This window comes from Chelonoidis abingdonii, chromosome 3 (assembly GCF_003597395.2).
Source record: "Chelonoidis abingdonii isolate Lonesome George chromosome 3, CheloAbing_2.0, whole genome shotgun sequence".
NCBI classification, from domain to species: Eukaryota; Metazoa; Chordata; order Testudines; family Testudinidae; genus Chelonoidis; species Chelonoidis abingdonii.
The window spans coordinates 57,323,985-57,349,172 of NC_133771.1; the positions used below are offsets into that span (position 1 = coordinate 57,323,985).

At 41.3% G+C, this 25,188-nt stretch overlaps 1 protein-coding gene across 4 annotated transcripts in view; it reads right to left on the minus strand.

The window, feature by feature from the left end:
* Positions 1 to 25,188, minus strand: part of LMBRD1 (LMBR1 domain containing 1) — a 232,243-nt gene that overhangs the window by 116,826 nt on the left and 90,229 nt on the right. For all 4 annotated transcript variants that reach the window (XM_032770339.2, XM_032770340.2, XM_032770342.2 and 1 more), the window contains exon 6: positions 23,652 to 23,725. In XM_032770339.2, coding sequence (XP_032626230.1) covers positions 23,652 to 23,725 — 74 coding nt within the window. The remainder of the gene's footprint in view (positions 1 to 23,651; positions 23,726 to 25,188) is intronic.

Sequence of the window (25,188 nt, forward strand, 5' to 3'; positions counted from 1 at the left end):
AAAGCATAAATTTTCTGAAGGCTTGTCACATTTTATAGCAATAATGTCTAGAGGCCTCAGAGATTAGCAAAAAAAGCCAACTTCAGCTAACCCTAACCCAACAGAGTCAAATTTACATAAATCATTAACGGATGAAGTAGAGTTATTGGTGACGAGACACAGTTTTCCAGCTCATCTGACAACCCTGTGTTTTGGGAGTATATACCAGCCCCACTCCCACTACTCCAGATATGACTGGGATTCCTTTTACCACACTAGGGGAAAGCAGCTAGAAGAATGTGTACGAAGTACAAAAACTCTGATTTGTGTTAATGGAATAATTGTTGCTGACTTCTCTCCCCTTGGGTGAGGTTGTGGGATGTCTCTCCTGTACTCGTTTATCTGTTTTCAATTGTGTTGAAGAAAAATGTCCCCAGAGAGAAGAGAATGAATTTTAGATTAAAGTGATTTCTTTACTTCCACCATTATTTCATTCTTCCTTCTAACCCCCTCAAAAAATCAATTCCCAACAGACCACTAATTAATTCTATATTCCCCCCACAGTGCTCCAAACAAGCCCCCCACCCCAATTAATTCTACTCCTTCACAATTGTACATGCCTAGTTTTCCCATATAATTCCACTCCAGCTAATATATCACACCCAATAAATTCTATACCCTCTACAGACAATCCCCCCATCCAATCTCTCCCCACACATACTCTCTCTGCTATTTAGGCCCAACATTAATCTTGCCCCATTCCCAAACACCTGTTTGCATGGTATGTGCTAGTCTTACTCCCTACCTGGCCCCCTGCCTCTCAGCTATGCCAAGTTATTCTGCTCCTCATTCCCCACTCTTATGATGCAAAATGATCAACAGATCCAGATGTTTGCCAACATCTGCCTAAGGCCTAGGGCAGGGGTTCCCGCAACAACTCTTGCTGCTGGCTGCTATGACAATTTTTCCTAAAATACTTCATTAACTTTAGAAAAAACAAATAAATATGCATGTTAGGATATAGGTATTCAGGCCTGTCTGCAAAGGCCTATACTTGAAGAATTTAGGTGTATTCTTATCACTTAGCTACTTATAGAGGTATAAAAGAAAATAAAAAATCACTGTCTGTGTAATGGCCTTTTCTTACTGTGACAGTCTGAGGTCCTGTTTGGTCATATTGAAATAAGGTAATCTGGGGCTGTTAGGAAGGTGATCCGATCTATCACCTCCAGAGAAAGGAAAAAGCCTAGAACATGTAAAAGGAAATTTAATCTGATTGAATCCTTACCAGACAGAAAACTTATCAGTAGACACAGCTGGAAAACCCTTATGTCTATATAGATGCAGCTGTGAAATCCTCACTTCTGTATTGTTTTGTATGTTTATTTGCATGATCTCTGTCTGGTTCTGTAATTGTTTCCGTCTGCTGTATAATTAATTTTGTTGGGTGTAAACCAATTAAGGTGGTGGGATATAATTGGCTAAATAATCATGTTACAATATGTTAGGATTGGCTAGTTAAATTTCAGTAAAATGATTGGTTAAGGTATAGCTAAACAGAACTCAACTTTTACTATATAGTCTGCAGTCAATCAGGAAGTAAGGGGGGAGAGGTTGGGAACAGGAACTGGGGATGGGGAAATTGGGATCATGCTTTGCTAAAGGGGGAAATGGGAACAAGGGATGGGAACAGAAACAGGGACAGAGGCAAGGCTCTGTGGTGTCACAGCTGGGAAAGGGGACACTAAGGAAGGAAACTGGAATCATGTTTGCTGGAAGTTCACCCCAACAAACATCGAATTGTTTGTGCCTTTGGACTTTGAGTATTGTTGCTCTCTGTTCATGCAAGAAGGACCAGGGAAGTGAGAGGATGAAGGAATAAGCCCCCTAACAATGCACAGATACATGTCCAAATCATTATAATTTATTTATGTACAGGTTTTTTTGTGCAGATCCAATAATAAAAATAATGTACAGCTGTCTCTATTCTTTACTGGACTTAAACAGAATAGAAACACAAATCAGGTGCTTTGCACTTTGCCTTTATGATTTTTTCTTTAGCATTTTTGGTTGCATTAAAAAAAAAAAGACTTGCTAGCTAGTAAGTCTGCTGCTGTGAGAAGTGATACTTGTATGTTAATGTCATTTTTCACAGTCTACCAGCTAGCTACTAATTCGGCTGTGAAAAGTGGTATGAAACACACAAATATCACTTTTCACAGCAGACTTACTCAGCCCTGACAAGGTCAGAGGACAAATTAAACCCTGGAAGGGGAGGTGGGTAAGGATGCAGTGAGGGCCAAGGACAATGGGGGTGGAATACATTGAGCACTGGGGGAGGCAGCCAGGGCCAGGAAGGTGTGGGGTGAGACCAGGGCCGGAACTTGCCGCTGTGCAGCGGGGGCCCCCGGGATGGAGCCTGAAACCCCACATTTGGAGTCTAGTGCCCTTGGCCATATCCTAGGTCTGGACGCTGGAGCCTGCCACTGCATCTTGAAGCCCTACAGTTGGAGACTGCCACCGGCCTCCCCAGGGCTGAAACCTGACCCCACCACCCCCAAGAAAGCCAGGAACTCACTAGTTGCTTTCTCCTCCAGCATGTCTCTCTCTGGGGGCGGGGGCAAGGCTGCTGTTTTGCCCCCGACCTCATCTCTATCAAGGAGGCTGTAGCCACAAGAAAAGCCCCTGGTGCCCACATTTGAAAAACATTGGCCTAGGGGACCACAGCAGAGAGGAGGGAGAGTGCGCAGTGGCTGTCTGCACCTGTTGAGGAACCAGGATGTCTCTTACCACATGCAGCATGTGTTTGACCCATCTTCCACAAGAGGTTTGATAATAAGGCAGTCAGAGGGGACTTCATCACAGGTAAGTGTGCAAACCTCCAAGTCCGGAGAAAGCTGGAAACTTAATAGGTGTGGCTCACAATGCCATCATGCTAGGTGCTGTACACAATGTACAATAAGATATACCTCTACCCCATTACAATGCTACCCAATATAACACAAAATCAGATAGAGTGTGGTAAAGTTGCACTCCATGGGGATGGGGCTATGCACTCCGGTATATCAAAGCAAGTTCAATTTAATGCGGTTTCACCTATAACGTGATAAGATTTTTTGGCTCCTGAGGATAGCGTTATATGAAGGTAGAGGTGTAATAACTGCCCTTAAGAGCTTACAGTCTTAACATATGAGAGGAATGACAGATTGAGAAAAACAAATCAAGGGGGGCAGAGCAGAGAACAAGAAACAGTGAAAAATTATATTTGGTATAAGTTGCAGTTTCAGAGCTTGCGATGCTAGGAAATGCAGAGAGCATAGACAAAAAGGAGTGTGACTCAATTACCGCACACAAGTGTCTTTGGAGAACAAACGTCTGTAGTAAATGGATTAAAAGTAATTTAACAACTACCGCAGCAAGCCTGCTATCTATTTTATCCGAAACACTACCCATTTATAGTTAAATGCATTTAAAATTAATTAAATTTGGCATTTCCAAGCTTCTTGCTGGCAGCAACCATTTGACAATGTTTTATCAATTAAAGTGCTATACTGAAACAGTAAAAAATTTCTGTTCTGGCTGCATATCCTGTATTGAAGTACAGCAGGATAGAATTTACAGTTACCTCTGATTATCTCAATCTAACTGATGACACAATTGACGCTTTCCTCACTGCCCTTCAACTGTATTGTCATAAAGGCAGTTAAAAATGCCAGTTTTTAAAATCAAAAGCTTTAATTTCAAATGCAATTTCTATATGGGAATAAAGTCTGCGTGAATGTTCAGGTTCAATAAAACAAACTGGATGCAGCTTTTAAATACAAGTCTTTTCTAACTTTTAGGTTTTTAAAAATGCAGTATAGATTTATTCTTTTGCAAAAGATTTGTTGGCAAGATACAGCACTTACCATTGCACTTCTTGCATAGCACTGCCCTCTAGTGAAATTGTACACAAGACGGCCAAGCACAAATGGACATTGGAAATGGAGAAGTGCAGTAGGGAATAGTCATTAGAACTAATCTTAAATATATACATAGAACAAAGTTTGATACACAAAACATTTTCAAGAAACAAGATAGACTAATAAGTGCCTTTGAGAAAATTAAAATGTAATACTACTTTCATGTATAAAACATCTGTTAACAAGTTTGACTGTTTCTCTTCACAGGCATCAACACGTTTGATCTAAAACAGGGTGAGCCATTATGCAGCCTACAGGTAAAACATGTAGAATTCTACAATTAGAGTGTATACACTTATAAAAAAATTTCTTCTGAAGCAGACATACATTTTAAAGTCAATTTCTTTAAGTTTAGTACAATTTCTAGCATAAATGTGTGTGAAGTAAATTAAGTTTACAAATATTAAAAGGAAGAAAATATTTAAGCAGAAATAGTTTTAACACCAGAGGAAACTTGTAAGTCCCTTCCCCCCTACTTCATACTTCTATTCAGTAGTTGGAAAACTTGTCATCTCTTTATTTTGAAATATTTATTTAGTCCCTAGAACGATGCCAAACATTTAAAGAGAGAGTCAGACATGTCTCTACCCATAGAGCTCACAATCTAAAATGAGAGTGGAAGTAGTAGGGAATACAACAATACTTGTTTTTACACAGTGGCCTGTTATAGCATAGTGTTCGTCCACGCTTTCATCCAAAGGCAAAAAGAAATCATGTCCAATACACTTTTCAATATAACCCAGTCTGAATTTATCAAGGATTCTAGTGGAAGTTACATGTTCTCTCGTACATTACAAATTTAATGTACCTAATTTATTTTCTACAGTCATTTCTCTAATTAAGGTATGTAAAACTTAGGGTATGTCCACACTAGAAACTTCAAAGCACTGCCACGGCAAGATGCATCTGAAGAAGTGGGGTTTTTTTACCCATGAAAGTTTATGCCCAAATAAATCTGTTAGTCTTTAAGGTGCCACTGGACTCTGCATTGTCTTTGTGGATACAGACTAACACAGTTACCCCTCTGATACTCAACTATGATGCTTATAAGTAGCAATATATACTAGTATGCATTTGTTAGGTAGTTCAAATTATATCCAGTGTACACTTACGTATAGTTTTCCTAATCACGGCTGCAGACAAGCACTTTAGGAGGGGGAAAATGCCTAATTTTATAGTAAGGCGCTGTTATAGGAATTCAGCAACAACAAACAAAAAAAGCTGTTTAGTAGATAATATAGGCAGAACAAAGTCTGCCTGTAGCCAGCCTAAGGTGCAAATTCCCTCAACTAGCACCTATTTACCACACTAGTGGACTCAATATATTAACAGGACAGACTGGTTAGCTGTCAATATTTATGCTACAACTGTCCTTGTAGAATAGATCTGTCATCTGCTTCAGCCAAAGCTATAAACACAACATAGTAAAGGTTTTAAGTCCAATACTGCAGGATGCTGGGTATCCTCACAACCCTGTGCTGTCAACAGGGATTTAAAGTGCTTAGCATCACGATGGAAGCACTCAGCATTTCACAGGATTAGCCATAATTTTTTCCCCCCTTCAACTGAAGATTCTCCTATAACTTCATAAAGATGATGTTCCCAGTAACTAAAAGATCAAATATTGCAGGTTTATCAAGATTGCACTGAGAGTTAAACAGAATGTGCTAATCCAACTCCCACTCAGTTCAATCATTTTAGATGTTTCTTTTCTTAATGCTAACTCAGGGGTCGGCATCCTTTCAGAAGTGCTGTGCCGAGCCTTCATTTATTCACTCTAATTTAATGTTTCACATGCCGGTAATACATTTTAATGTTTTTAGAAGGTCTCTTTCTATACATCTATAATACATAACTAAACTGTTGTATGTAAAGTAAATAAGGTTTTTAAAATGTTGAAGAAGCTTCATTCAAATTTAAATTAAAATGCAGAGCCCCCCGGACTGGTGGCCAGGACCTGGGCAGTGCGAGTGCCACTGAAAATCAGCTCGCGTGCCATAGGTTGCCTACCCCTGTGCTAACTACTTTCCGTACAGCACACCATTTACCACACCACATGAAATACTGAGTACTCATTACAGAAATGTCTAAACTTAATTTGATCAACTGGTCTTCAAATATCAACAGTAAAATCGTTCTGGAAACAGAATTTCACAACAAATTGAAACTATCACCTATAGACCTCAATCACAGTGCAGACAACAGTTTTCATGTCTGACCAAGAAGAATACAGATACCAAGGAAGTCATTTTGAAAACATATGCTAGACAGTGTATAATACCAACACGACAGTCATTTTCAGGAGGCCCTGTCTTCACATAAAACGAAAAGCTTCCTCTTAGTGTCTCACATATTTGACTAGTGGCCCCTAATCACCATACTGTCACTCCCTCAGTGTTTTGGATCATATGGCATTGATGCAGAAAGCTATCAGCCAACGTAATTATTTTGTAAATCTGGTTGGTAATTTAGGGGGTCTTACTTGACAATAGACTGTTGTTGGATAATCAGGTGGCAGCCCGTGCCAAGAGTTCATTTTTCTACCAGAATCTAAAAAAGCTAACATGACCAATTGTTTCAGAGGCTTATTACATTCCTACCATCAAATACCTTACTTGAGGTACCCTTTACAACCATTCAAAATGTGAACTTTTGCCAGCTGCTGCATTCTGGACAGTCACAGATTTTTTTTGTTGTAAGCACATAAGAATTACTTACTTTGTGCTGTAACAATGGTTCTTCGAGATGTGTCCCCCTATCGGTGCTCTGCTGTAGGTGTTTGCGCATCCTTGCACTGCTGATCAAAGAACTTCGGTAGCAGTCCACCCTGCCCATGCATGTGCTGCTCCCCACCTGCCATGAGACTAGGCAACATGCGCATGCAATCCTTCCTCCGTTCCTTCTCTACCACAGTCACTACTAGAACTCCAAAGTAAGGGAGAGAAAGGTGGGCTGTGGAGCACCCATGGGGGACATCTCAAAGAATCATTACTGCACAAGGTTAGTAACAACTTCAAGTAGTGTCCCAAAGGGTGCTCCTCTGTAGGTGACTCCCAAGCAATGCCCACCACTGTAGGCTGGGGATTCAGAGTTGAGCCTAATATAAGAGGATAGCACCATGGCACTGAATCTGGCACCTGCAGTTGAGTCCGAGGATGGCATGATGTTCTGCAAAAGTATGTGCAGATGCCCAGCTAGCAGCTCTGCAGATTTCTGACAAAGATACCCAATACGCACACACTACAAGACGATGAGGGTGCTAAATTACACATCGGGTAACAGAGCCTGATGCAGTTTGAGATCCATCTGGAAAGGCTGTACCTTTTGATCTATCTGTAACAGAGAGGAAGAGTCTCAGAGATTTTCTGAAAGTTCTTGTTCTGTCCAAATAGAAGGTCAAGGCTCTCCTCACATCAAGGGTATGGAGGATGGCTTCCTTGTTATCCTGATAAGGTTTAAGATAAAAGATTGGAAGTTGAATAATCTGATTTATATGAAAATCGAAAGCCACCTTGAGAGTGAACTTCAGATGTGGTCTTGAGAGTGAACTTCAGATGTGGTCTTGAGAGTGAGACTGTTAGTGCATTCCCTCTTTACTGTGTTCTTCCCCATTAGGATCACTATCTCCCTTAGCCTTCTTGCTGAGGTAACGATGATCAGGAACGCCATCTTCACTGAAAGGTGAGTTAATGAACAAGTGGCCATGGGCTCAAATGGTGGTCCAGTCAGTCCTTTTAACAACATGTTGGGATCCCATTGAGGAGTGGGAAGTGTGGTTTGGGGAAAGAGGTTTGCTATGCTTTTAAGAAATCTCTTCATGGTCAGATGAGAAAAAAAAATGGAGTACCCTTCTACCTGCTGGCAGAAGGTTGCATTGCTGCCAAAGAAACATTTAGCAAAGTGACAGAGATCTAATTTCTTGAGTCAACATGTAGTCCAGTACCACCCGTAGGGTGGCCACATTTGGGGTGACACCAGATTTTAAATCTTTTCCACGTTTGTAGGTAGGTATGACAAGTAGTTCCTTTTCTACTGTGTAATAACACCTCCTGTACTTCCTCAGATCGATGTCGCTATGTGCTGGAACCACGAAGGATTTGAATCACAGAATCCACAGGTTGGGATAGAGAGTGTAAGTCCCTCATTCTGTGATATCAGGTACGGCGTGACTGGAAGAGTCATCAGTGGACAGTGTCAGCTGTGACAGGTAAAAGTATCACATCTGCCTGGGCCAGGTTGGAGCAATCAGTATAATGTTTGTTCTCTTTTCACTTTCAGACAGGACTTTCAGCATCAGAGGGAGCTGCAGAAAGGCACAGAGATGACCCTTGTCCCATGGAAGGAGGAGAGCATTCCCCGCCCTGGGTCATCTGATTCTCCGTTCTGGAACAGTACTGAGGTCATTTCTTGCTCTGGGGAGGTAGAGTACATCTATCCAACACAGGCTAAGATACTGTCCTGGAGTATCTCAATGTGATGATGAATTCCATTATAGCTGCCCAGTACAATGGGGGTGGATGTTTAAGCTAATTGTTGTTGTCCCCCACGGGAGATTTCAGTGCAGCTGGTGTGTTGACAAAGGGTCTGATGTGAAGTTTGTGAAAGGCAATGGGCTGCTTGAACACAGGTCCAAAGCACAACCTTAATGGTGCCAGCGTACATCTCCATATTTCACATACCAAATGGCTCATCTCTCCCATCTCCTGCATAGAGAAGGAAAATGGATTGGGACTCTGGCTTCCAGTCAGGTTGCCTGGACAGGCCTGACGATATAGGAAGCGGCATATTCAGTTTGTAATCCACTATAACCCCCAGATCCTTTGCAGCAGTACTACTGCATAGCCAGTTGTATCCCATTTTGTACTTGTGCCTTTATTTCTTCCCTTCCTAAACGTAGGACTTGCCTTAACTGAATTTTATCTGGTTGATTTCAGACCAATTCTTCAATACATCAAGATAACTTTGAATTCTAATCTTGTCCTTCAAAACAGTTGAATCTTCTCCAACTTAGTGTCACCCACAATTTTATAAACATACTCTCCATTCCATTATTCAAGTCATCAATACAAATACTGAATAGTACCACACCCAGAACTGATCTCTGCGGGACCTCACTACACACTGCCTCTCAGTTTGGCAATAAACCATTAAAAACTACTTTTTGATTACAGTCTTTCAATCTGTCATGCACCCACCTTACAGTATTATCTAGACCACATTTCCCTAGTTTGCTTAGGAGACTGTCATGGGGAACTCTGACGAAAGCCTTCCTAAAAATCAAGGTAATTCATGTCTATTGCTTCCCCACCCCATCCACTAGGCCAGTAACCATGTCAAAAGAGGAAATTAAGTTGGTTTGAAGTTATTTGCTCTTGACAAATCCATGTTGACTATTAATTACTTATCACCTATTATCCTCCAGGTGCTTACAAATGGATTCCTTCATAATTGTTCCAGTATCTTTCCAGGTATTGAAGCTAGGCTAACTGGTCTAAATATCCCATGTCGTCTTTATTCTCTTTTTGAAGACAGATACTATATTTTAACAATGAGGCCTCAGAGGGCTGAAGGACACAGTTCCGAGCTTGCTTCAGCTTGTGCCCTTGCTACCCTCGGATGAATTTTATCAGACCCTGCCTACTTGAATTCATGTAACATCTCAATTTTCTTGAACTTACTCTTTCACTATTTTGGCTTAAGTTTCTTTCTTCTTGTTGTTAATATTCATGATTAATCATTGTAGTGAAGACTAAAAAAGATGGAAGCAAAATAGTTTTTAAGCACTTCATCCTCCTTGATATCAATTAGCTCTCCTTCCCTGCTAAGTACACTTTTGATCTTTCTTTTGCTTCTAATGAAGCTCATTACCTTTCAAGTTGCTTGCTAAGTATAACTCATTTTGTGCCTTAACCTCTGTTACATTTACAACACAAAGGTTACTTACCAGAAACATTTGTTTGAGAGTCATAACTGTATTCCCACTTGCAAGATATGGCTTTCCTGGCATCTTGTCTGTTGGGATTGGGGGAGTACTCCATGAAATGTTTCATGTAACGGCGACAGCATTGCATTACTCTATGTAATGAAGTGCATGAATGCAAATTCACAGCATCTTAATAGTCTATGACTCCAAAGTAGTGGGGAAGGTAGGCAGGTAGGATGAATGCACAGAACTCACAGTACAGTTATGTGTACACAATCTTGGAGTTCCTCTGCATATTCCCACTTTGTTGGAGATTAAGTTGACAGGGGGTGAGGGGTCCTTACCTAAATGTGAACTATAGCACCATTCTCCCGCACTCTGTCAGCACAAAGCCAAGTCCAAAAAACAGTGCTTGGTGAAGGTATGCACTGAAGTCCAAGAAGCTGGTCTGCAAATCTCCATCAGGGGAGTACGCGAAGGCATACCACAATGCTTGCCATGGCTCTTGTTGAGTGAGCCTTTAAAACAGGAGACATTGATTTCCTAGTTAAGATGTAGCAATGTTGCATACATCTCCTAATCCAACAAGAAAGATTGCTTGGTAATGAATTTTCCCTGGCATTTCCTCCAATATGCTACAAACACATGATCGGATTTTCTGAATGGCTTGGTGCTTTCCAAGTAAAAACAGAGAGTTCTCTTTTGGGGTACAGAAAGACGTTTCATCTGTGGGAATAGGATTTTGGACAAGGATAAACACTGAGACAGCTAGAAATCTGATAACACCTTTGGCAAGAGGCTGGGATGGGGCCTAATAGTGATTTTGTCCATGTGGACAAACTCATCCTCCTAGAATGTCATTGCTGTCAGTAAGGCCATACTGATTGATAGATACTCAAAAGAGGTTTGAGGAAGAAGTTCATAAGGAGAGTTCACTGACTGCATTAAGAAAAGCTTTAGATCCCATAAAGACATGGGCTCCCACATTTACCATACTGTTAAGGAAATTGGAGATTGCAGGAACAGAGAAGATAGGTATTGCCTTCCTAAAGGTCCATATGGCAGTAATATCTGCTCATGACAAACCTAAGCTCTGAGACTTAGGTGTAAAATATATTTTGCCAATGCAGGTACCACAGCTCAGGGTGGAAGGAGTCTTTTACTAGAGGCCCAAATAATAAAAAGAGTCTCCATTTTTGTTTATAGCATTTCAGGGTGGAGCCTTTCCTTGACTGAACTAACTCTCAGAAAGCAGAAAAAAATTCCACATTAATCAAGTTTTGTAGCTGAGACCTGGCCTGACATGAGTAATTAACACAGAGGAAAGCCTCATTTCTTGTAGATTACAATCAGTGAGATAAACAGGTCATTAGGCTGAAAACAGAACATCCCTGCTAAATAAAGTTAAGTAAATAGGTCAGTAGGCTAAAAAGGTAATGTCTGAGCCAGATAAGAGGGAGAACACTGGGGAACTATTTACTACAAAACAAGATAACAATGGACAAGATAAATTAGGAATGTAGAGATTAGGTAAAGAATAGGTCCAGCTTGGACAATATACAGACACAGCATGCTCTACAGGGACTGGTTCCTACAAAGTAATCAAGACAATTCCAAAATGTCTGATGCCATGTCATGTGTAAGTTCATATAAGGGAAGAGGTTTGCTGTGTAACTTTTGGTGTTTAGTATGCCATATATTTACCCCACGGGTGGCAGGTGAACCCCAGGCTTGGAATGGCTAGCCCCCAGCCCTAACCACTCCTTCTGCCCACGACCCCACCCCTCCTCCTAGAACCCAGAGTCCTGCTTCTTCCCAGAAGCCAGCCCCCACATCCCACCTTAGGCTGCCTGAGCACCCCCAAGCCCCAGAGTGCCAGGTAGATGAGCTGGGGGTAGGCAGGCAGCACACACACCCCCGCCATCCCCTCCCCCAGGCCCAGATTATAGGCTAGTCCCCATTAGACCACAGCCCCAGTCTGGGGCTCTGGCAATGGGAGGGAGGGCGGGGGGTGGAGAGAAAAAGAGCCTCCCCCCTCCCGTCCCAGCAAAGCCTGGGAAGCAGGAAAGGGCCTGGGAACGGAGCATGGGCAGGGTCACGCAAAGCTGTTTGGGGAGGCACAGCCTCCTCCTGTCTTCGATACCTGCCACCCATGCCTACACCCGATATCTGAATCTGATCAACTCAGCGTAGCTTTGCTGTATGGCAAATAAAGATATCCAAGTGACAAAATCTGGAGTTCAGCTGAGTTTATTTGATCCCTGAGAACTGGGATGAAGTGCTCGTCTAGTTGTAGGAGGTGTTCTGAATAAGTAGATTGGAAAAGGTCTTGAAGGGAACCTCAGCAAGGTTATCTTCCATGATACAAGATGGAGCATCTCTGGTTTGGGATGCAGAATCCTCCCTTGCTCTTGTGTCATTAGATCTGGTGATAAATGTAGCAGATACAGTGCAGCTGCAAGAGATCTGGATACCAGTGCTGACATGGTCACACTGGGACTATAGTATAATGTTGGCTCTGTTCACCTGATCCTCATTATGACTCTAGGTATCGTGGGAATGGGACAAAGAGCATATAGAAGACATTGGCTCGAGTCCCTCAAAAACATCTGAGAACAAACCTGCGTCCGGACATGCTGCAAAACTGGATATTTAGTGTTTTCATCAGACAAACAAAAAGATCTGTTACTGGATGGCCTCATCTGGAAAATGGTTCTCTGGCCACAGTTAGTTTTCAAAGACCACTCATGTTGATCCTGAGTCCAACTTCACAAGCAAGTCTGCCGTGATGTTTCTCTCCTCAGCAAGATGAAAAGCTACTGCATGGATTTAATTTGGGATACACATCCATGGTTTCTTCACTTTCACAAATAGCAGTGTGTTCCTAGCTCTCTCAGCTGGCCATGTAGTACATGCCAGCCATGGCTTTGTCTGTGAACACCTGCACTACATGATGCTGTGGGACCAGGCAAAAAGACGTTGAAGGCCATGGTCCTGCCTTAAGCTCCAGTATGTTGATAAGAAATCTGGACTGCTAGGTGTTCCCAAGGCCAGTGCAAGGATATTTTGCACCCTAGGCAAAACTTCCACCTTACCCCCACCTCCACAACACATCAGTTCATTGAGGGGCAAATCCCAATGAGACTTTATAGATGCCAGGGGCCAGACTGCCCAGGGGCTGCTCCCCAGACCAGGTTCCCCCCTCCCTGCCCCTTAAACTCCCTTGGAGGGTGCAGCCCCCCTGCAAGCCCACTCCATCCCAGCGGCCCCTGCCCCAAGTCCATTCACTGGCTTTGCCAGGCTTGGGTCACTACTGTTGCATTAAAGTATAATTTTGTAAATATTTACATCCACAGTTACATTATAAGAATATGTAAGGAATGAAGTACTTCAGAAGATACAGCAACAATTGATGGAGGTTAACAAGACTCTTTCCCTATGAGAAGGTTAATCCATTATTATTCACATTATAGTTTCTTGAATGTTTAAGTACATAGTAACTGCCAGTACTGGTTAGTGAAAAAGATGGCCCACTGATCTGACCAACACAACTGTCATGTTCTTAAAATGATGAAAAATTCAAGGACTGCCTCTATTATTGCTCTCCTCAGCTAAATAAGAATATTATGTTCACAGACATAGAACAGTGCCAAACAAAGTCCTTGAAGGCAAATCTCAATAATAAAAACACAAACTGAAGTAAAGACACCCACATTTCTCTTCAGCTTTTAGTTCATTGTCAGTATTTTGAAATGAGCATAAATTAAATCATGAAAAGTTACATAATTTTCTGCTGGTATATGAAGTATTAGAAGGATAGTTTGGAGAGACAGTGTTAATTAACTGCTGGCTAAAAACACAGATGTTACATGTAAATGAACCTTTAAAATGTACCACAGGAAAAAAATTTACTGATTCAGGTTGTCAATCCCACTGCAGGATAGAAATCCACACACACACAAAAATTAATTCTTACATCATGAAGGTGAGAAGCCAGGACACTTTTAGTGAGCAAATTCTGACAAAAAGGATCAATATTCCTTGGTTGGTATCTTCTTTACCTTGTGCTAACTACCACTTGTGACACATACTATGAACCCAGGCATATATTAAGATGTCTATCCACTTTATAAATGTTTTCTATCTCTGAGACAAGGACTGTACATTGGTTTGTTGTGAAGGGTTACTGAGCTCTGTCTAGAAACTAAAATCAGTGGGACCCTGCAAACTGGTAAACAGAACCACTCCGTGAATCAGCATATGCAGTTCACCCAGACTATGCTCAAGAGACCCAGGAAGGCCACCTTGAACTGATGAGGGACGAGGAGCCTCGTTCTGCTGTAACCAAGTGACATGAGCCTTTAATTCAGAGGATGAAAACCCCGCACTGAGGGTTTAAAGGACTGGAACTTGCCAGGGTCTCTATAGGAAACATAAGGAATCTCTGGTAAGTTTAAGTATGTATTTAGACCTTTTACTGATATGTTTTCTCTAAGGCTTTTGTCCTTAAATAAATATACTTTACTTTGTGGAAGCAGCCTTTTTTTCTTCATTGGCCTACACCTTTAGATGTATAGAGCATCCACTAGTTTCTGCCACCTAAGTCTTGTACTGGCCTGTTCAGCCTTCCGAGTGTCATATTGATATATCTGACTTCTTCCTCAAATTGTTTGTATAGTGTTTCTCTATGGTAGTGGTTCTCAACCTGGGGTACATGTACCCTGTGAGTACGCAGAGGTTTTCCAGAGGATACATCAACTCATCTAGATATTTGCCTGGTTTTACAACAGGCTACAGAAAAAGCACTAGCAAAGTCAGTACAAATTAAAATTACATACAGACAATGGCTTGTTTATACTGCCCTATATACTCTCCATTGAAATATAAGTACGTTTATATTCCAGCGAAAGTAATTTTTCAGTAAGTATTTTTATGTCTGCTTTTGTAAAAGTAGTAGTTTTTACGAGAGATTAAACTTGGGGGTTCACAAGACAAATCAGACTCCTGAAAGGGGTATAGTGGTCTGGAAAGGTAGAGAGCCACTGTTCTAGGTCACTACCTTTTTCTCTTCACATATAATAACTTGCCATTGAAGTTGGAAGATGCCACCTACACAAGTGCATCCTAAATATGTTCATTGTTGTCCTCTTATTATGTTTGATGCTTTAGATTGGCTTGTTCTACTTAATTTCTCATGTTGCAAGCGATTATTTCCAATGAACTCTGAAGATCTTCTGCAGACATTTACTTAGGAAGGAGTTTATTTCATCAATTTCTGTTGTAGATTTCCACGACACTGCTCCAATGGTCTTGGCACTGGTAAACATCAGGCCAGGTTCACACTAAAAAGTTTGATGTAGCTGGGTCAACCTCTCAGGGATGTGAAAAATCCATGCCACTGAGCAATATAATTAAGCCGACCTGCTCCTCCCTGTAGTATAGGCAGTTCTACATCAATGGAAGAAAATTCTCTCATCAACCTAACTACCGTCTCTTGGGGAGGTGGATTAACTACAGCAACAGGAAAACCCTCCCTGTAATGAGTGTCTTCACTGAAATGCTACAGAAGTGCAGCTTCAGCGTTGCAGCATTTCTACTGTAGACTTAGCCTTGGTGTGGATGGAAAAGAAAACTTCAGGAGCTGAGCTAGGTCAGTCTTGCTAAGGTAATCACAAAGAACTTCAAGGAGCGGGAGCCTAAAACCCTGGTCTTAAAGGAGAGACAGGTCCTTGTGAGAGGCCTGAGACCCAACAGGTTATTACTTTGAGTAGACTATGGGGGGGGAGGGTCTGTTACTGATAAGGAGTTTAAACATTAAGCAACATGGCACAACAGGATACACACTGGGTAGGGGGGAAATCATGATTTTTATTTTATTTTACTGTTAGCCAGGAAACCAAATACTACACTCAGAAATGCAGACCTCTGCATGACACCTGAAACATTTACTGTAGCTGTACAACAGCCCTATGCCCATAATTATGACAGACTTAAAAACAATCATTTAATGCCTTTCTTGATTCATTTGTTATGCCAAGAGTGATCATTCCAAATTAAAAAAAAAATGTTAAACAAAATAAAGTTTTTCTTCTCCAGGTCACTCTGGAGAGCATCTTATTGCTCTCCTTCTCAAGTCATGACTCAGTGCTTATCTTCACTACCGTGCTACATCAGCACAGCTGCAGCAATAAAGCTGAGCTGATGTAATGCATCTGGTGAAAACATGCTATGTCAATGTCTCCCATCAATGTAATTACTCCACCTCAAAGAGAGGCAGAAAGACAGAAGCTTTAGACTCCACTTTAAGTGGACGTAACTTTGGTTGGTCAGGGAGGTTTGTTTTTTTCCCACATCCCCACACAACGCAAGGTACATTGACTTAAGCAGTAGTATAGACAAGCCCTGAGTATTTCTCCCCACATCTGCCCTCTTGCTCTTCAGCTCTGTTTTTCTCCTCTTCTCCCTCCAGAGAGGTGCAGCTCCAAAACATCTCTACTTAGTTATGGTGCTTCAGAGAAAAAAAATGTTAGTTTTAAACAGAGCAATATTTTGTTCTGTGAAGTGCTACCACTCAGCTGCCTAGAGTGGATACTGGCTGACAGGGCTTCACTGGTGAAGGGATGGGAAGATAGAGCTACGACAGAGCTACATCAAAGAGAGGTGGGAAGAGAAAGGCATCTTAATTGGGGGGGGAGGTAGGGAGGGAGTATACTATGCACAGAGCAAAGGAGAAGAAGAGGGCCTTTAAGAGGAAGAAGGAGAAAAGAATATTGAACAAAGTAAATTATTTAAATTTATCCAACTTACATTTTACCATATTTATCAAACTTCATTATTTACCTTTCAAATGGCATGTCTGATTAAGAGAAGTTATTAGCAATTTTAACACAAGTCAGCAGGGATCTGATCTGTGGTTCAATTAAGACTTTTCTGATCTGTAGTATTGTGCCAGGATATTACTATAACTAATTACCAATAAAAATAAAGGATTTTCTAACATTTTGTAAGTGACAGCATAGCAGGTTGGATACATTTTAGTGCTTCTTTGAAAATATTTCATCAACAGCAAAGAAACTCAAAGTAGCAACTTTACACAGACCCTACTCTAGACCCAAGTATTTAGGAGACTAACTCTTATTTTCAAATCTAGTGCTTAGCACAGACTGCTATTTTGATTTTTAAGTAATGGAAAAGAATGTTCCATGGCTAGATTTGCCTGAATTAAGAATGTCTAATGCTTTTTTCCTTTTTCCCTTGTTCTCTGTTGAGTTCGTAATGTGCCTTTTTATTGCAATATTTTGCAAAAATATGTTTTGTTTGTATACTACGGAGTTCATTGCAGATTACATCAGAAGTATTCTGGAAAACTTTATTGTATTCTCAGCTTCTATAGCTGATTCTGAAGAAACAAGTTATGGAGAATGAGGGAATTACATAAAAAAATGCATATATAAAAATACATGCACACACGTTTACCTGCGTGATATTATCCTGCCTGGCTGCATAGAGGAGGCTGCAAAGGGGAAGTTAACAGGAAATAAAATAATGGCAAATACAAAGGACTATCACAGAGAATGCTAATGATAAACAATGGGGAATGTATTATGTGGGAAATAACTCTAGTCTGTCACCCCACTACAAGGGCAACATTTACTCTTCCTAGGCCAAACTTATGACCAAAGGGTATACTGAAAACCTTAAAGATTCTAGGATAGGAAGGATGGGCAGGCAAATGGGTTGTCAGCTTGCTGACCAACACACAGGGAGAGAGAAAAGCTGCAGCAGGACAGTCTGCTTCACCAAGCCCGAGATAGAGGAGAGGGAAACTCAAAATCTTAAAGACAGATTAAGGTGTAGGTAAGAGCCATGTGTATAGGTCTTTTATCGCTTTTTTCTTTTGCTGTGTGCTATGTTCCTTTGGGTGATGGAACAAATAATACTTTGTTTTGAAGAAGCTGTCTGAGTCAATCAGCTACTGTGACAGGGTCCCAAAGTGAAAAAAGACTCATGGGAGCAAACCCAGGCCTGTTCTAAATTACAGGGTTAGGGCGAATTTAGCTGCATTAAGTTGATTTAAAAATCAATGCGTCCACACAACCAATCCCATTCCATCAACCTAAAGAGCTCTTAAAATCGGCTTGCGTACTCTTCGCCGGTGAGGGGAGTAGCGCTAAAATCAACTTTGCTGGGTCGAATTTGGGATAGTGCGGATGCAAAATTGACGGTATTGGCCTCCAGGAACTATCCCAGAGTGCTCCATTGTGATCACTCTGGACAGCGCTTTGAACCCTGATACACTAATCAAGTACACAGGAAAAGCTCTGGGAACTTAGAATTTCATTTCCTGTTTGCTCAGCGTGGCAAACTAGCAGCATAGATGACCATGCAGTCCCCCCAGAATCTTAAAGCACAGAATGTTTCTAAGCTCCCGCTATCATCTCCATCCCTATGGTTATTGCAGCTTGGAAGGCAAAAAACAAAACAAAGCACACTCGCGATGACATGATTTCCAAGCTCATACAGTCCTCCCGCACTGTTAGGGCACAGATTAATGCATGGAGGCATTTAGTGGCAGAATCCAGGAATTAAGTAAGCACGAATTGTAGAGGCAGGATGCAGCGTTGAGGCTAATGGGGGAGCAAATGGACATGATGAAGCGTCTGTTGGGGGAGCAAACGGACATGATGAAGCATCTGTTGGAGTTGCAGGAAAGCCAACAAGAGCACAGACCCCCGCTGCATCCACTGTATAACCGCCTACCCTCCTTCCCATGTTTCACAGTGCCCAAGAACACTGGGGGGGAGGAAACGGCAAAAGAGGGGAAAGGTTCTGGGCACCCAGTCACTCCACTCCAGAGGATCGCCCAAGCAAGAGAAGGCTGTCATTCAAACAGTTTGACTTTTAGTATGGCTACAATAAGCAATGTGGCCTTGTCCTTCCCTCCTCCCCCACCCCACCTGGGCTACCTTGTCCGTTATCTCAATTTTTTTTAAATAAAGAAACAATGCAAGGTTTCAAAACAATAGTTACTTTATTTCGAAGGGGAGAGGGTGGTTGGCTTACAGGGAATTAAAATCAAAGGGGGCGGGTGTCTGGCTGCTCAAAATCGGACTGCAGGCAATTTGCCTCAACCTCCCGCCCTACAACAAACATCTCCCCCCTTACTCTCTCAGATATTATGGAGCACACAGCAAGCAGCAATAACAATAGGAATGTTGGTTGTGCTGAGGTCTGACTAACAGCACCAGTGAGCTTTTAAACATCCAAAGGCACATTCTACCACCATTCCGCACTTGCTCGGCCTATAGTTGAACTGCTCCTTACTATTGTCCAGGCTTCATGAACCGATCCCCTGAGCTCGTCGCTGGGGAGCAGGAGAGCAGAGTTGCAGGGGAAGTGATGGAACCATACACCATGCCTGAAGATTGCTAGGAGCCAGGCAAGGAAGATGTTCCCAAAGCCCCCAGCCAAGCTACACGTCCGACAAGGATGGTTACCAGTCCTACTGCACCGTCTGCTGCCAGCAGCACCCAGAAGGACCAGTATGGATCCCCAGAGCTCATTGCTGGGGAGCAGGAGAGCAGAGTTGCAGCGGAAGCGGTGGATGATGACAATTAGCAGTCCTTCTGCACCAGCTGCTGCTATGTAGCAATGCCAGCTGCTGCAGGTGCTTCTGTGTCGAATGCTTGGAGGTCCAGGTAGGGCAAGGTACCTCAGCAAAGCAAAAGAGGAAGAGCCCTGGAGTTGTTACATGAAGTGCTATGTGGTGTTACAGCCCCGGACTAGAATGTACAGCTGCAAGACTTCACCAGCAACGGAGGACAGGAGTCTGACGCACCTAAAATCTAAAAAGGCCCACACATTTCCCAGAGTCACTACCCTTGATAACAGAATGTCAATGACTCCATTGGCTACTTGAATCACAGTAACCCCCACAGTAGACTTGCCCACAACAGCAGTGGTGATGGTGAGCAGAGAAGGCTCCATGCTTGCCGTGATATGGCATCTGCAGGGGTAACCCAGGAAAAAAGGCGTGAAACGATTGTCTGCCATTGCTTTCATGGAGGGAGGGGCGACTGACGACATGTACCCAAAACCACCTGCGACAATGTTTTGGCTCCATCAGGCTTTGGGAGCTTAACCCAGAATTCCAATGGGCGGCAGAGACTGTGGGAACTGAGGGATAGCTACCCACAGTGCACCGCTCCGCAAGTCGATGCTAGCTGTGGTAGCGAGAACGCCCTCCACCGACTTCTATAAAATTGACCTAATTTTGTAGTGTAGACCAGTGCTTCTCAAGCTATCTGATGTGGGGGACCGGCAAGTTTTTTTTCCAGTGTGCCAGGGACCAGTGCCATATTATCCTATTTGATACTCATGAGGAAACTCGCTGCAGACTGGCAGCCAATGGCTCGCAGACCGGCACCAGTCTGCAGACCACCACTTTGAGAAACACTGCTTTACCTCCATTTATGTTAATACTGCTAGTTACCAGGGAGCTGCAGCCCAGAAATCCAATCCCTGATCAGATGAACTGCTTGGTTGTACTCAGAATGTAGAGAAGGTAGCAAAACCTGCCCCCCAAAAGGGGTGTACTCAAGAGGTACAAAAAAGAGTGAAGTACAGCTTGCCTTGTAACTGTGACAAGCATTGAACAAAAAAGATAAGTGTTGCTTGTCCAGAAAAAAGACAAGTCGACAACTGAACAGATGGAAAGCCAGCACATCACTAGTTCCCAGAATAATTACGAACATTACAGCTTTGCTTTGTCATGAATTGTCAGGCTTTACAATTTGGTTGTATAGATGTTTCCCATTCATAGTTTTGATGGAGTTTGCAAATTTTGCAAAAAAGATTCATCAGGACAAATGAGAGCAAGCTGATGAATACAATGTCAGTACAAATAGAAGACTTGACACCTAGGATGAATGTAACTTAACAAAAACAGAAGAGGAATAAGAATTGGAAATTCTTGTTGTGAATATCTCAAACTCTGTTGGTGATACTACATAAAATACACAAATACCTACTTAATTCCAAAGGTTAACAGCTTCTCTAAATGGTAAGGAATTTAAACCGAAATATGCTATGCAGCAATATGACAAGAATTGTTAGGAGAAATAAGCCCATTATAGTAACCATTTTTTGATAGGAGGAAGTTTTCCTTTCTGCATTAATCAATGAGAAACTGACTGCTGATCTAGAAGAATTAACATTGTTGTAGACCATAAGATTGTATTTAATGAATTACCAAATGCAGTAAACATTGCTGTGTTCCTACCAAGAGACAGCTTCAGTCAAGAAGATGTTTAAGAGAGCAATACTTGGCTTATACAGACCTGCAACAGTAATCTTATGCATGTGCCTTTAATACATATGTTGCAATAGTAGTGGCAACTCCTTCATAAATTTACTGAAAGTTGAAGTGATGTCACACGAAACTTTCTGCTCAAATGTTGGAATTCATAGTTGGAAGTGTGGACTAAGGAATTTCTCTGAGATGCAGAAATAAGAAACAGACTATCTTGATTTATATTATTCATGAGAACCGCTCACTCCATTTCAAATACCACTATAACGATAAAAAGGTACATTTCTTCACACTGACATCCACATCTCATACTTCCCTAGCACAGATACTTTAATAAGAGTTTCCAAGAGAGCCAGAATACCAGACTAAATTTTAAAATGTGTCAATTCAGTAACATTGACTATGTAGAACATAGTCAACACTACTTTACAGACTGAAGGGTTTAAATTTATTTTCTTGACATTGATAACTTATCATGGAAACTTTAGTGAATTTTAGCCAAAATTGAGTTTTGCAGAACAATTTCCATCTCCTCTCCTTTGCATCCTTTCACGTGCAGTGGAGAAGAAAGAGGGGGAAAGGCTCAGAAGTGAGTGTACTGAGGAGAAAAGGCAGGTTAGTAGCCTTCTCACACAAGATTGAAGAGATCATTCCGATTTTTGGGAACCCATCCTTGGATTTCCCCTCTAACAGGGAATCATTTAGCCCTACCTTACATGAATGTTCTAGAAAAAGGCTGAAAGGTATATTACAAGCACTTAGAGTTAAACTTATACTGAAAGACAGACCAGGAGACGTATGTAATCTTATAATTGTATCAACTTTCTTCAACTACTGTGATTGGATTCCCCAGGGTTCAGCCTGGGACTGTGGGACCGCTATGCCCCCTTAACTCTCCAGTCTGAACACTCTCTCTCTCTCTCTCTCAATGCTTTGCTAGTGACAAGCAGCAAACCCCTCCAGATGCTGTTATGACTCAGTCCCACACCCAGCTAGATTGCATGAATGCTCCCAGAGCCACTCATGAATCACACAGAGAAAGGCACCAGCCAAATGCTCCCAGCTCCCAGACTTGTACCTTAGGAATATACCATTTTGCACTGCTCAAGACCCTTTGAGAAATGCACGTTTATTAATAGAGTCACCGCTTCATCAGTGGAAAGTGGATACACATCATCCTTTGGTAAATCTGCTCAGATTTACAAACACTTTAGGCAATCTCACTGGTAAAGATAAACAGTAAAACAAAATCTCTTTTGTAATCAATAAACTTAAGTGATAACCTCTGACTTTTTGCCTATCAAAAAGAAAAGAATATAAGTATGTAATCTAAATCTTAAGCCTTACCACACTAGACAGTATTTAAACCAAGCAATATTCTCACCCAACTAGATCTTAGTCTTTCGTATACAGTTTTGTCTCAAACTTGGGCCAGTCTCCTCTGCTGGAGTCTTCAGTTTTCTGAAAGTTCTTGCTGCTTTCAGCATAGGTAGGGGGGGAGAAGGAAAGGCAAATCATGGGGCCACTGTGTTCTGTTTTATACCCTTAGTCCCAGGTACTTAGAAAACACAAGTGCAGGCACATCTTGTGGGTATTACTAAGTCCCTAGGCAAGGTTGAGCAATCCCCCTGGTGTGGTCTTGTGCAAGTGAGTCATTGCATTGTAGCTTCCTTGTTGGATAATGGCTATTCGACACCCTCCCAGGCGCTGGTTACTGTCCTTGATGTTCTCTCTGGGAAGCTAATATCTGGCTGATTCCCCAACTTACAGCACGTTTTAATGACAACCATACAACACAATCTCATAACTCCATATGTATTAATGATATACACATTTAACTAGATCGGGGTAGGCAACCTATGGCACGGGAGCCGAAGGTGGCACGCAAGCTGATTTTCAGTGGCACTCGCACTGCCCGGGTCCTGGCCACCAGTCCAGGGGGCTCTGCATTTTAGTTTAATTTTAAATGAAGCTCCTTAAACATTTTAAAAACCTTACTTACTTTACATACATCAATAGTTTAGTTATATATTATAGACTTGTAGAAAGAGACCTTCTAAAAACATTAAAACATATTATTGGCATGTAAAACCTTAAATTAGAGTGAATAAATGAAGACTTGGCACACCACTTCTGAAAGGTTGCCAACCCCTGAAATAGAACAATGACTTCTAGTAGATCACAACCTGTCTCTTGATACCTCACATGGTGTGCTTTATATAAAATTGTGGTATTGCATATAAATGAGGAATAATAGGGATTACAGGGTGCTGCCCCAAGGTATGGAATGTACAGCTACAATGTAGAGGAAATTAACAAGCAGATACTTTTACTACACCTTAGTGTCTCCCTGCTTTGCCTTTAATATGAAAGTATTTCCATTCAAGACTAATTTTTGATGAGATCTGCAAGTCAATATCAACAAAGTAGCAATACAAGACAAAATGTAACACGTGTGCGTGGGGGAGAGACTTACTGTGTAAGTGACAGCCGCCAACATTCCGATCAAGGTCAGGGAGCTAATGGAAAATGATAGGGCAGCCAAGACATCTGTAATATAAAAGTAGAGAAAAGTCTGCTGAAAATAAGACATGCCCCAGAACGTAGAGTTAATTATTTTCCTGAGTTTTACAAAAAATAGTTCAACCTTAGTTAAATTAGATTAGCTAACAATTTAAATCAACCACAACAATTAGTTAAAGCAGAAATGCTATGTTAGTTTTTTAATCACATTCCAATCCAAATCATATGAAGAAAGTCATAATATACATAAGACATAAGAGAAAACATGACAATATGAAAATTTAACAAATGAGTGATGAAGTCTGGCATTAGGGGAAATGGGGGTTCACGTGTCAATAGACTATAAAAAATTAAATATAGCAGGGAGATTAAACCATGAAGTCCTTAAAGATGAGCAAGTTGTGCTCGATACCCTAGATGGGAAAGCCAGTGGAAGGATACAAAGAGGAGTGATGTGGTCAAAATAGTCTGTATAACATGATTTTTTAGTGGATAAGCAAGACAAGACTGCATGTGTCAAGGCTGGAGAAAACTCAAATTAACTCAAATTTATATAGTGTGTTAGAAAACATCTTGATAGTTTTGAATTAGTAATTTATATTCTTATGGGAAAGACTAACATTTTCTTTTAAAATATATACCAATTGGGACTCTATCCACCATGTACATCAGATAAGAGCTATTCAATAAATCCATGCCCACAGTCCTCATAATTACTTTCTTATTTTGAATTCCTATCACCATTTTGTACAGGACCCACAACAAACAGAATTCTCACTTTCTTCTTGAACATGTCCCTTCAAAAACTTTAAGCAATCTACAAATCTGAGACACAATATTTCATCTGCCATATAAAAATCATTTTTCCACTTAAGGTAAAAAACGCATGAGTTAAATGAAAAAAATGTCTGATGCCATAGTCTCTAGAAGTTGTTAGTCTTTCATCAGTTACCTTTGTACACGCTTCTGAATGGCATTACTTTCACTTAATTACCAGCACTATGTACATGAACTCAGATGGCCATCACCATCTATGTTTAAATATTCTCATTCTACATGTAGGCTTGAGGAAAAAACTGCAATTCTGTATTCTTTCCTATGAAAAACAGGATTTCTATTTCATAAGTATCAAAGTTCTCTTCTCCTGCATCGCAGTCTTGTGATTACTTTTCTCTTTTTGGATTTTTTGTTTATACATAAACCCATCACATTAATTCCACAAAAGAACACATTTGGTCTAGAAGATGTGCTAAACCATAAGGTCTTAAAGAGACCATAACATACTCGCAAAGTACTTGCTGAAACCAAATATAGGTACAGATATTAAAGAAGGATATCAAGAACAGGTACACTTTAATGGTCTTCCAATCCTGAGTGACAGAAATATTAATGAATGCCAAAAAACCTGATAGCTGACCAGAAACTCATCTGGCAACAGCAGAGAAAAACTGCTAAAGTACATCTGTAACACTGGGTGGAAGGGGGAGCTG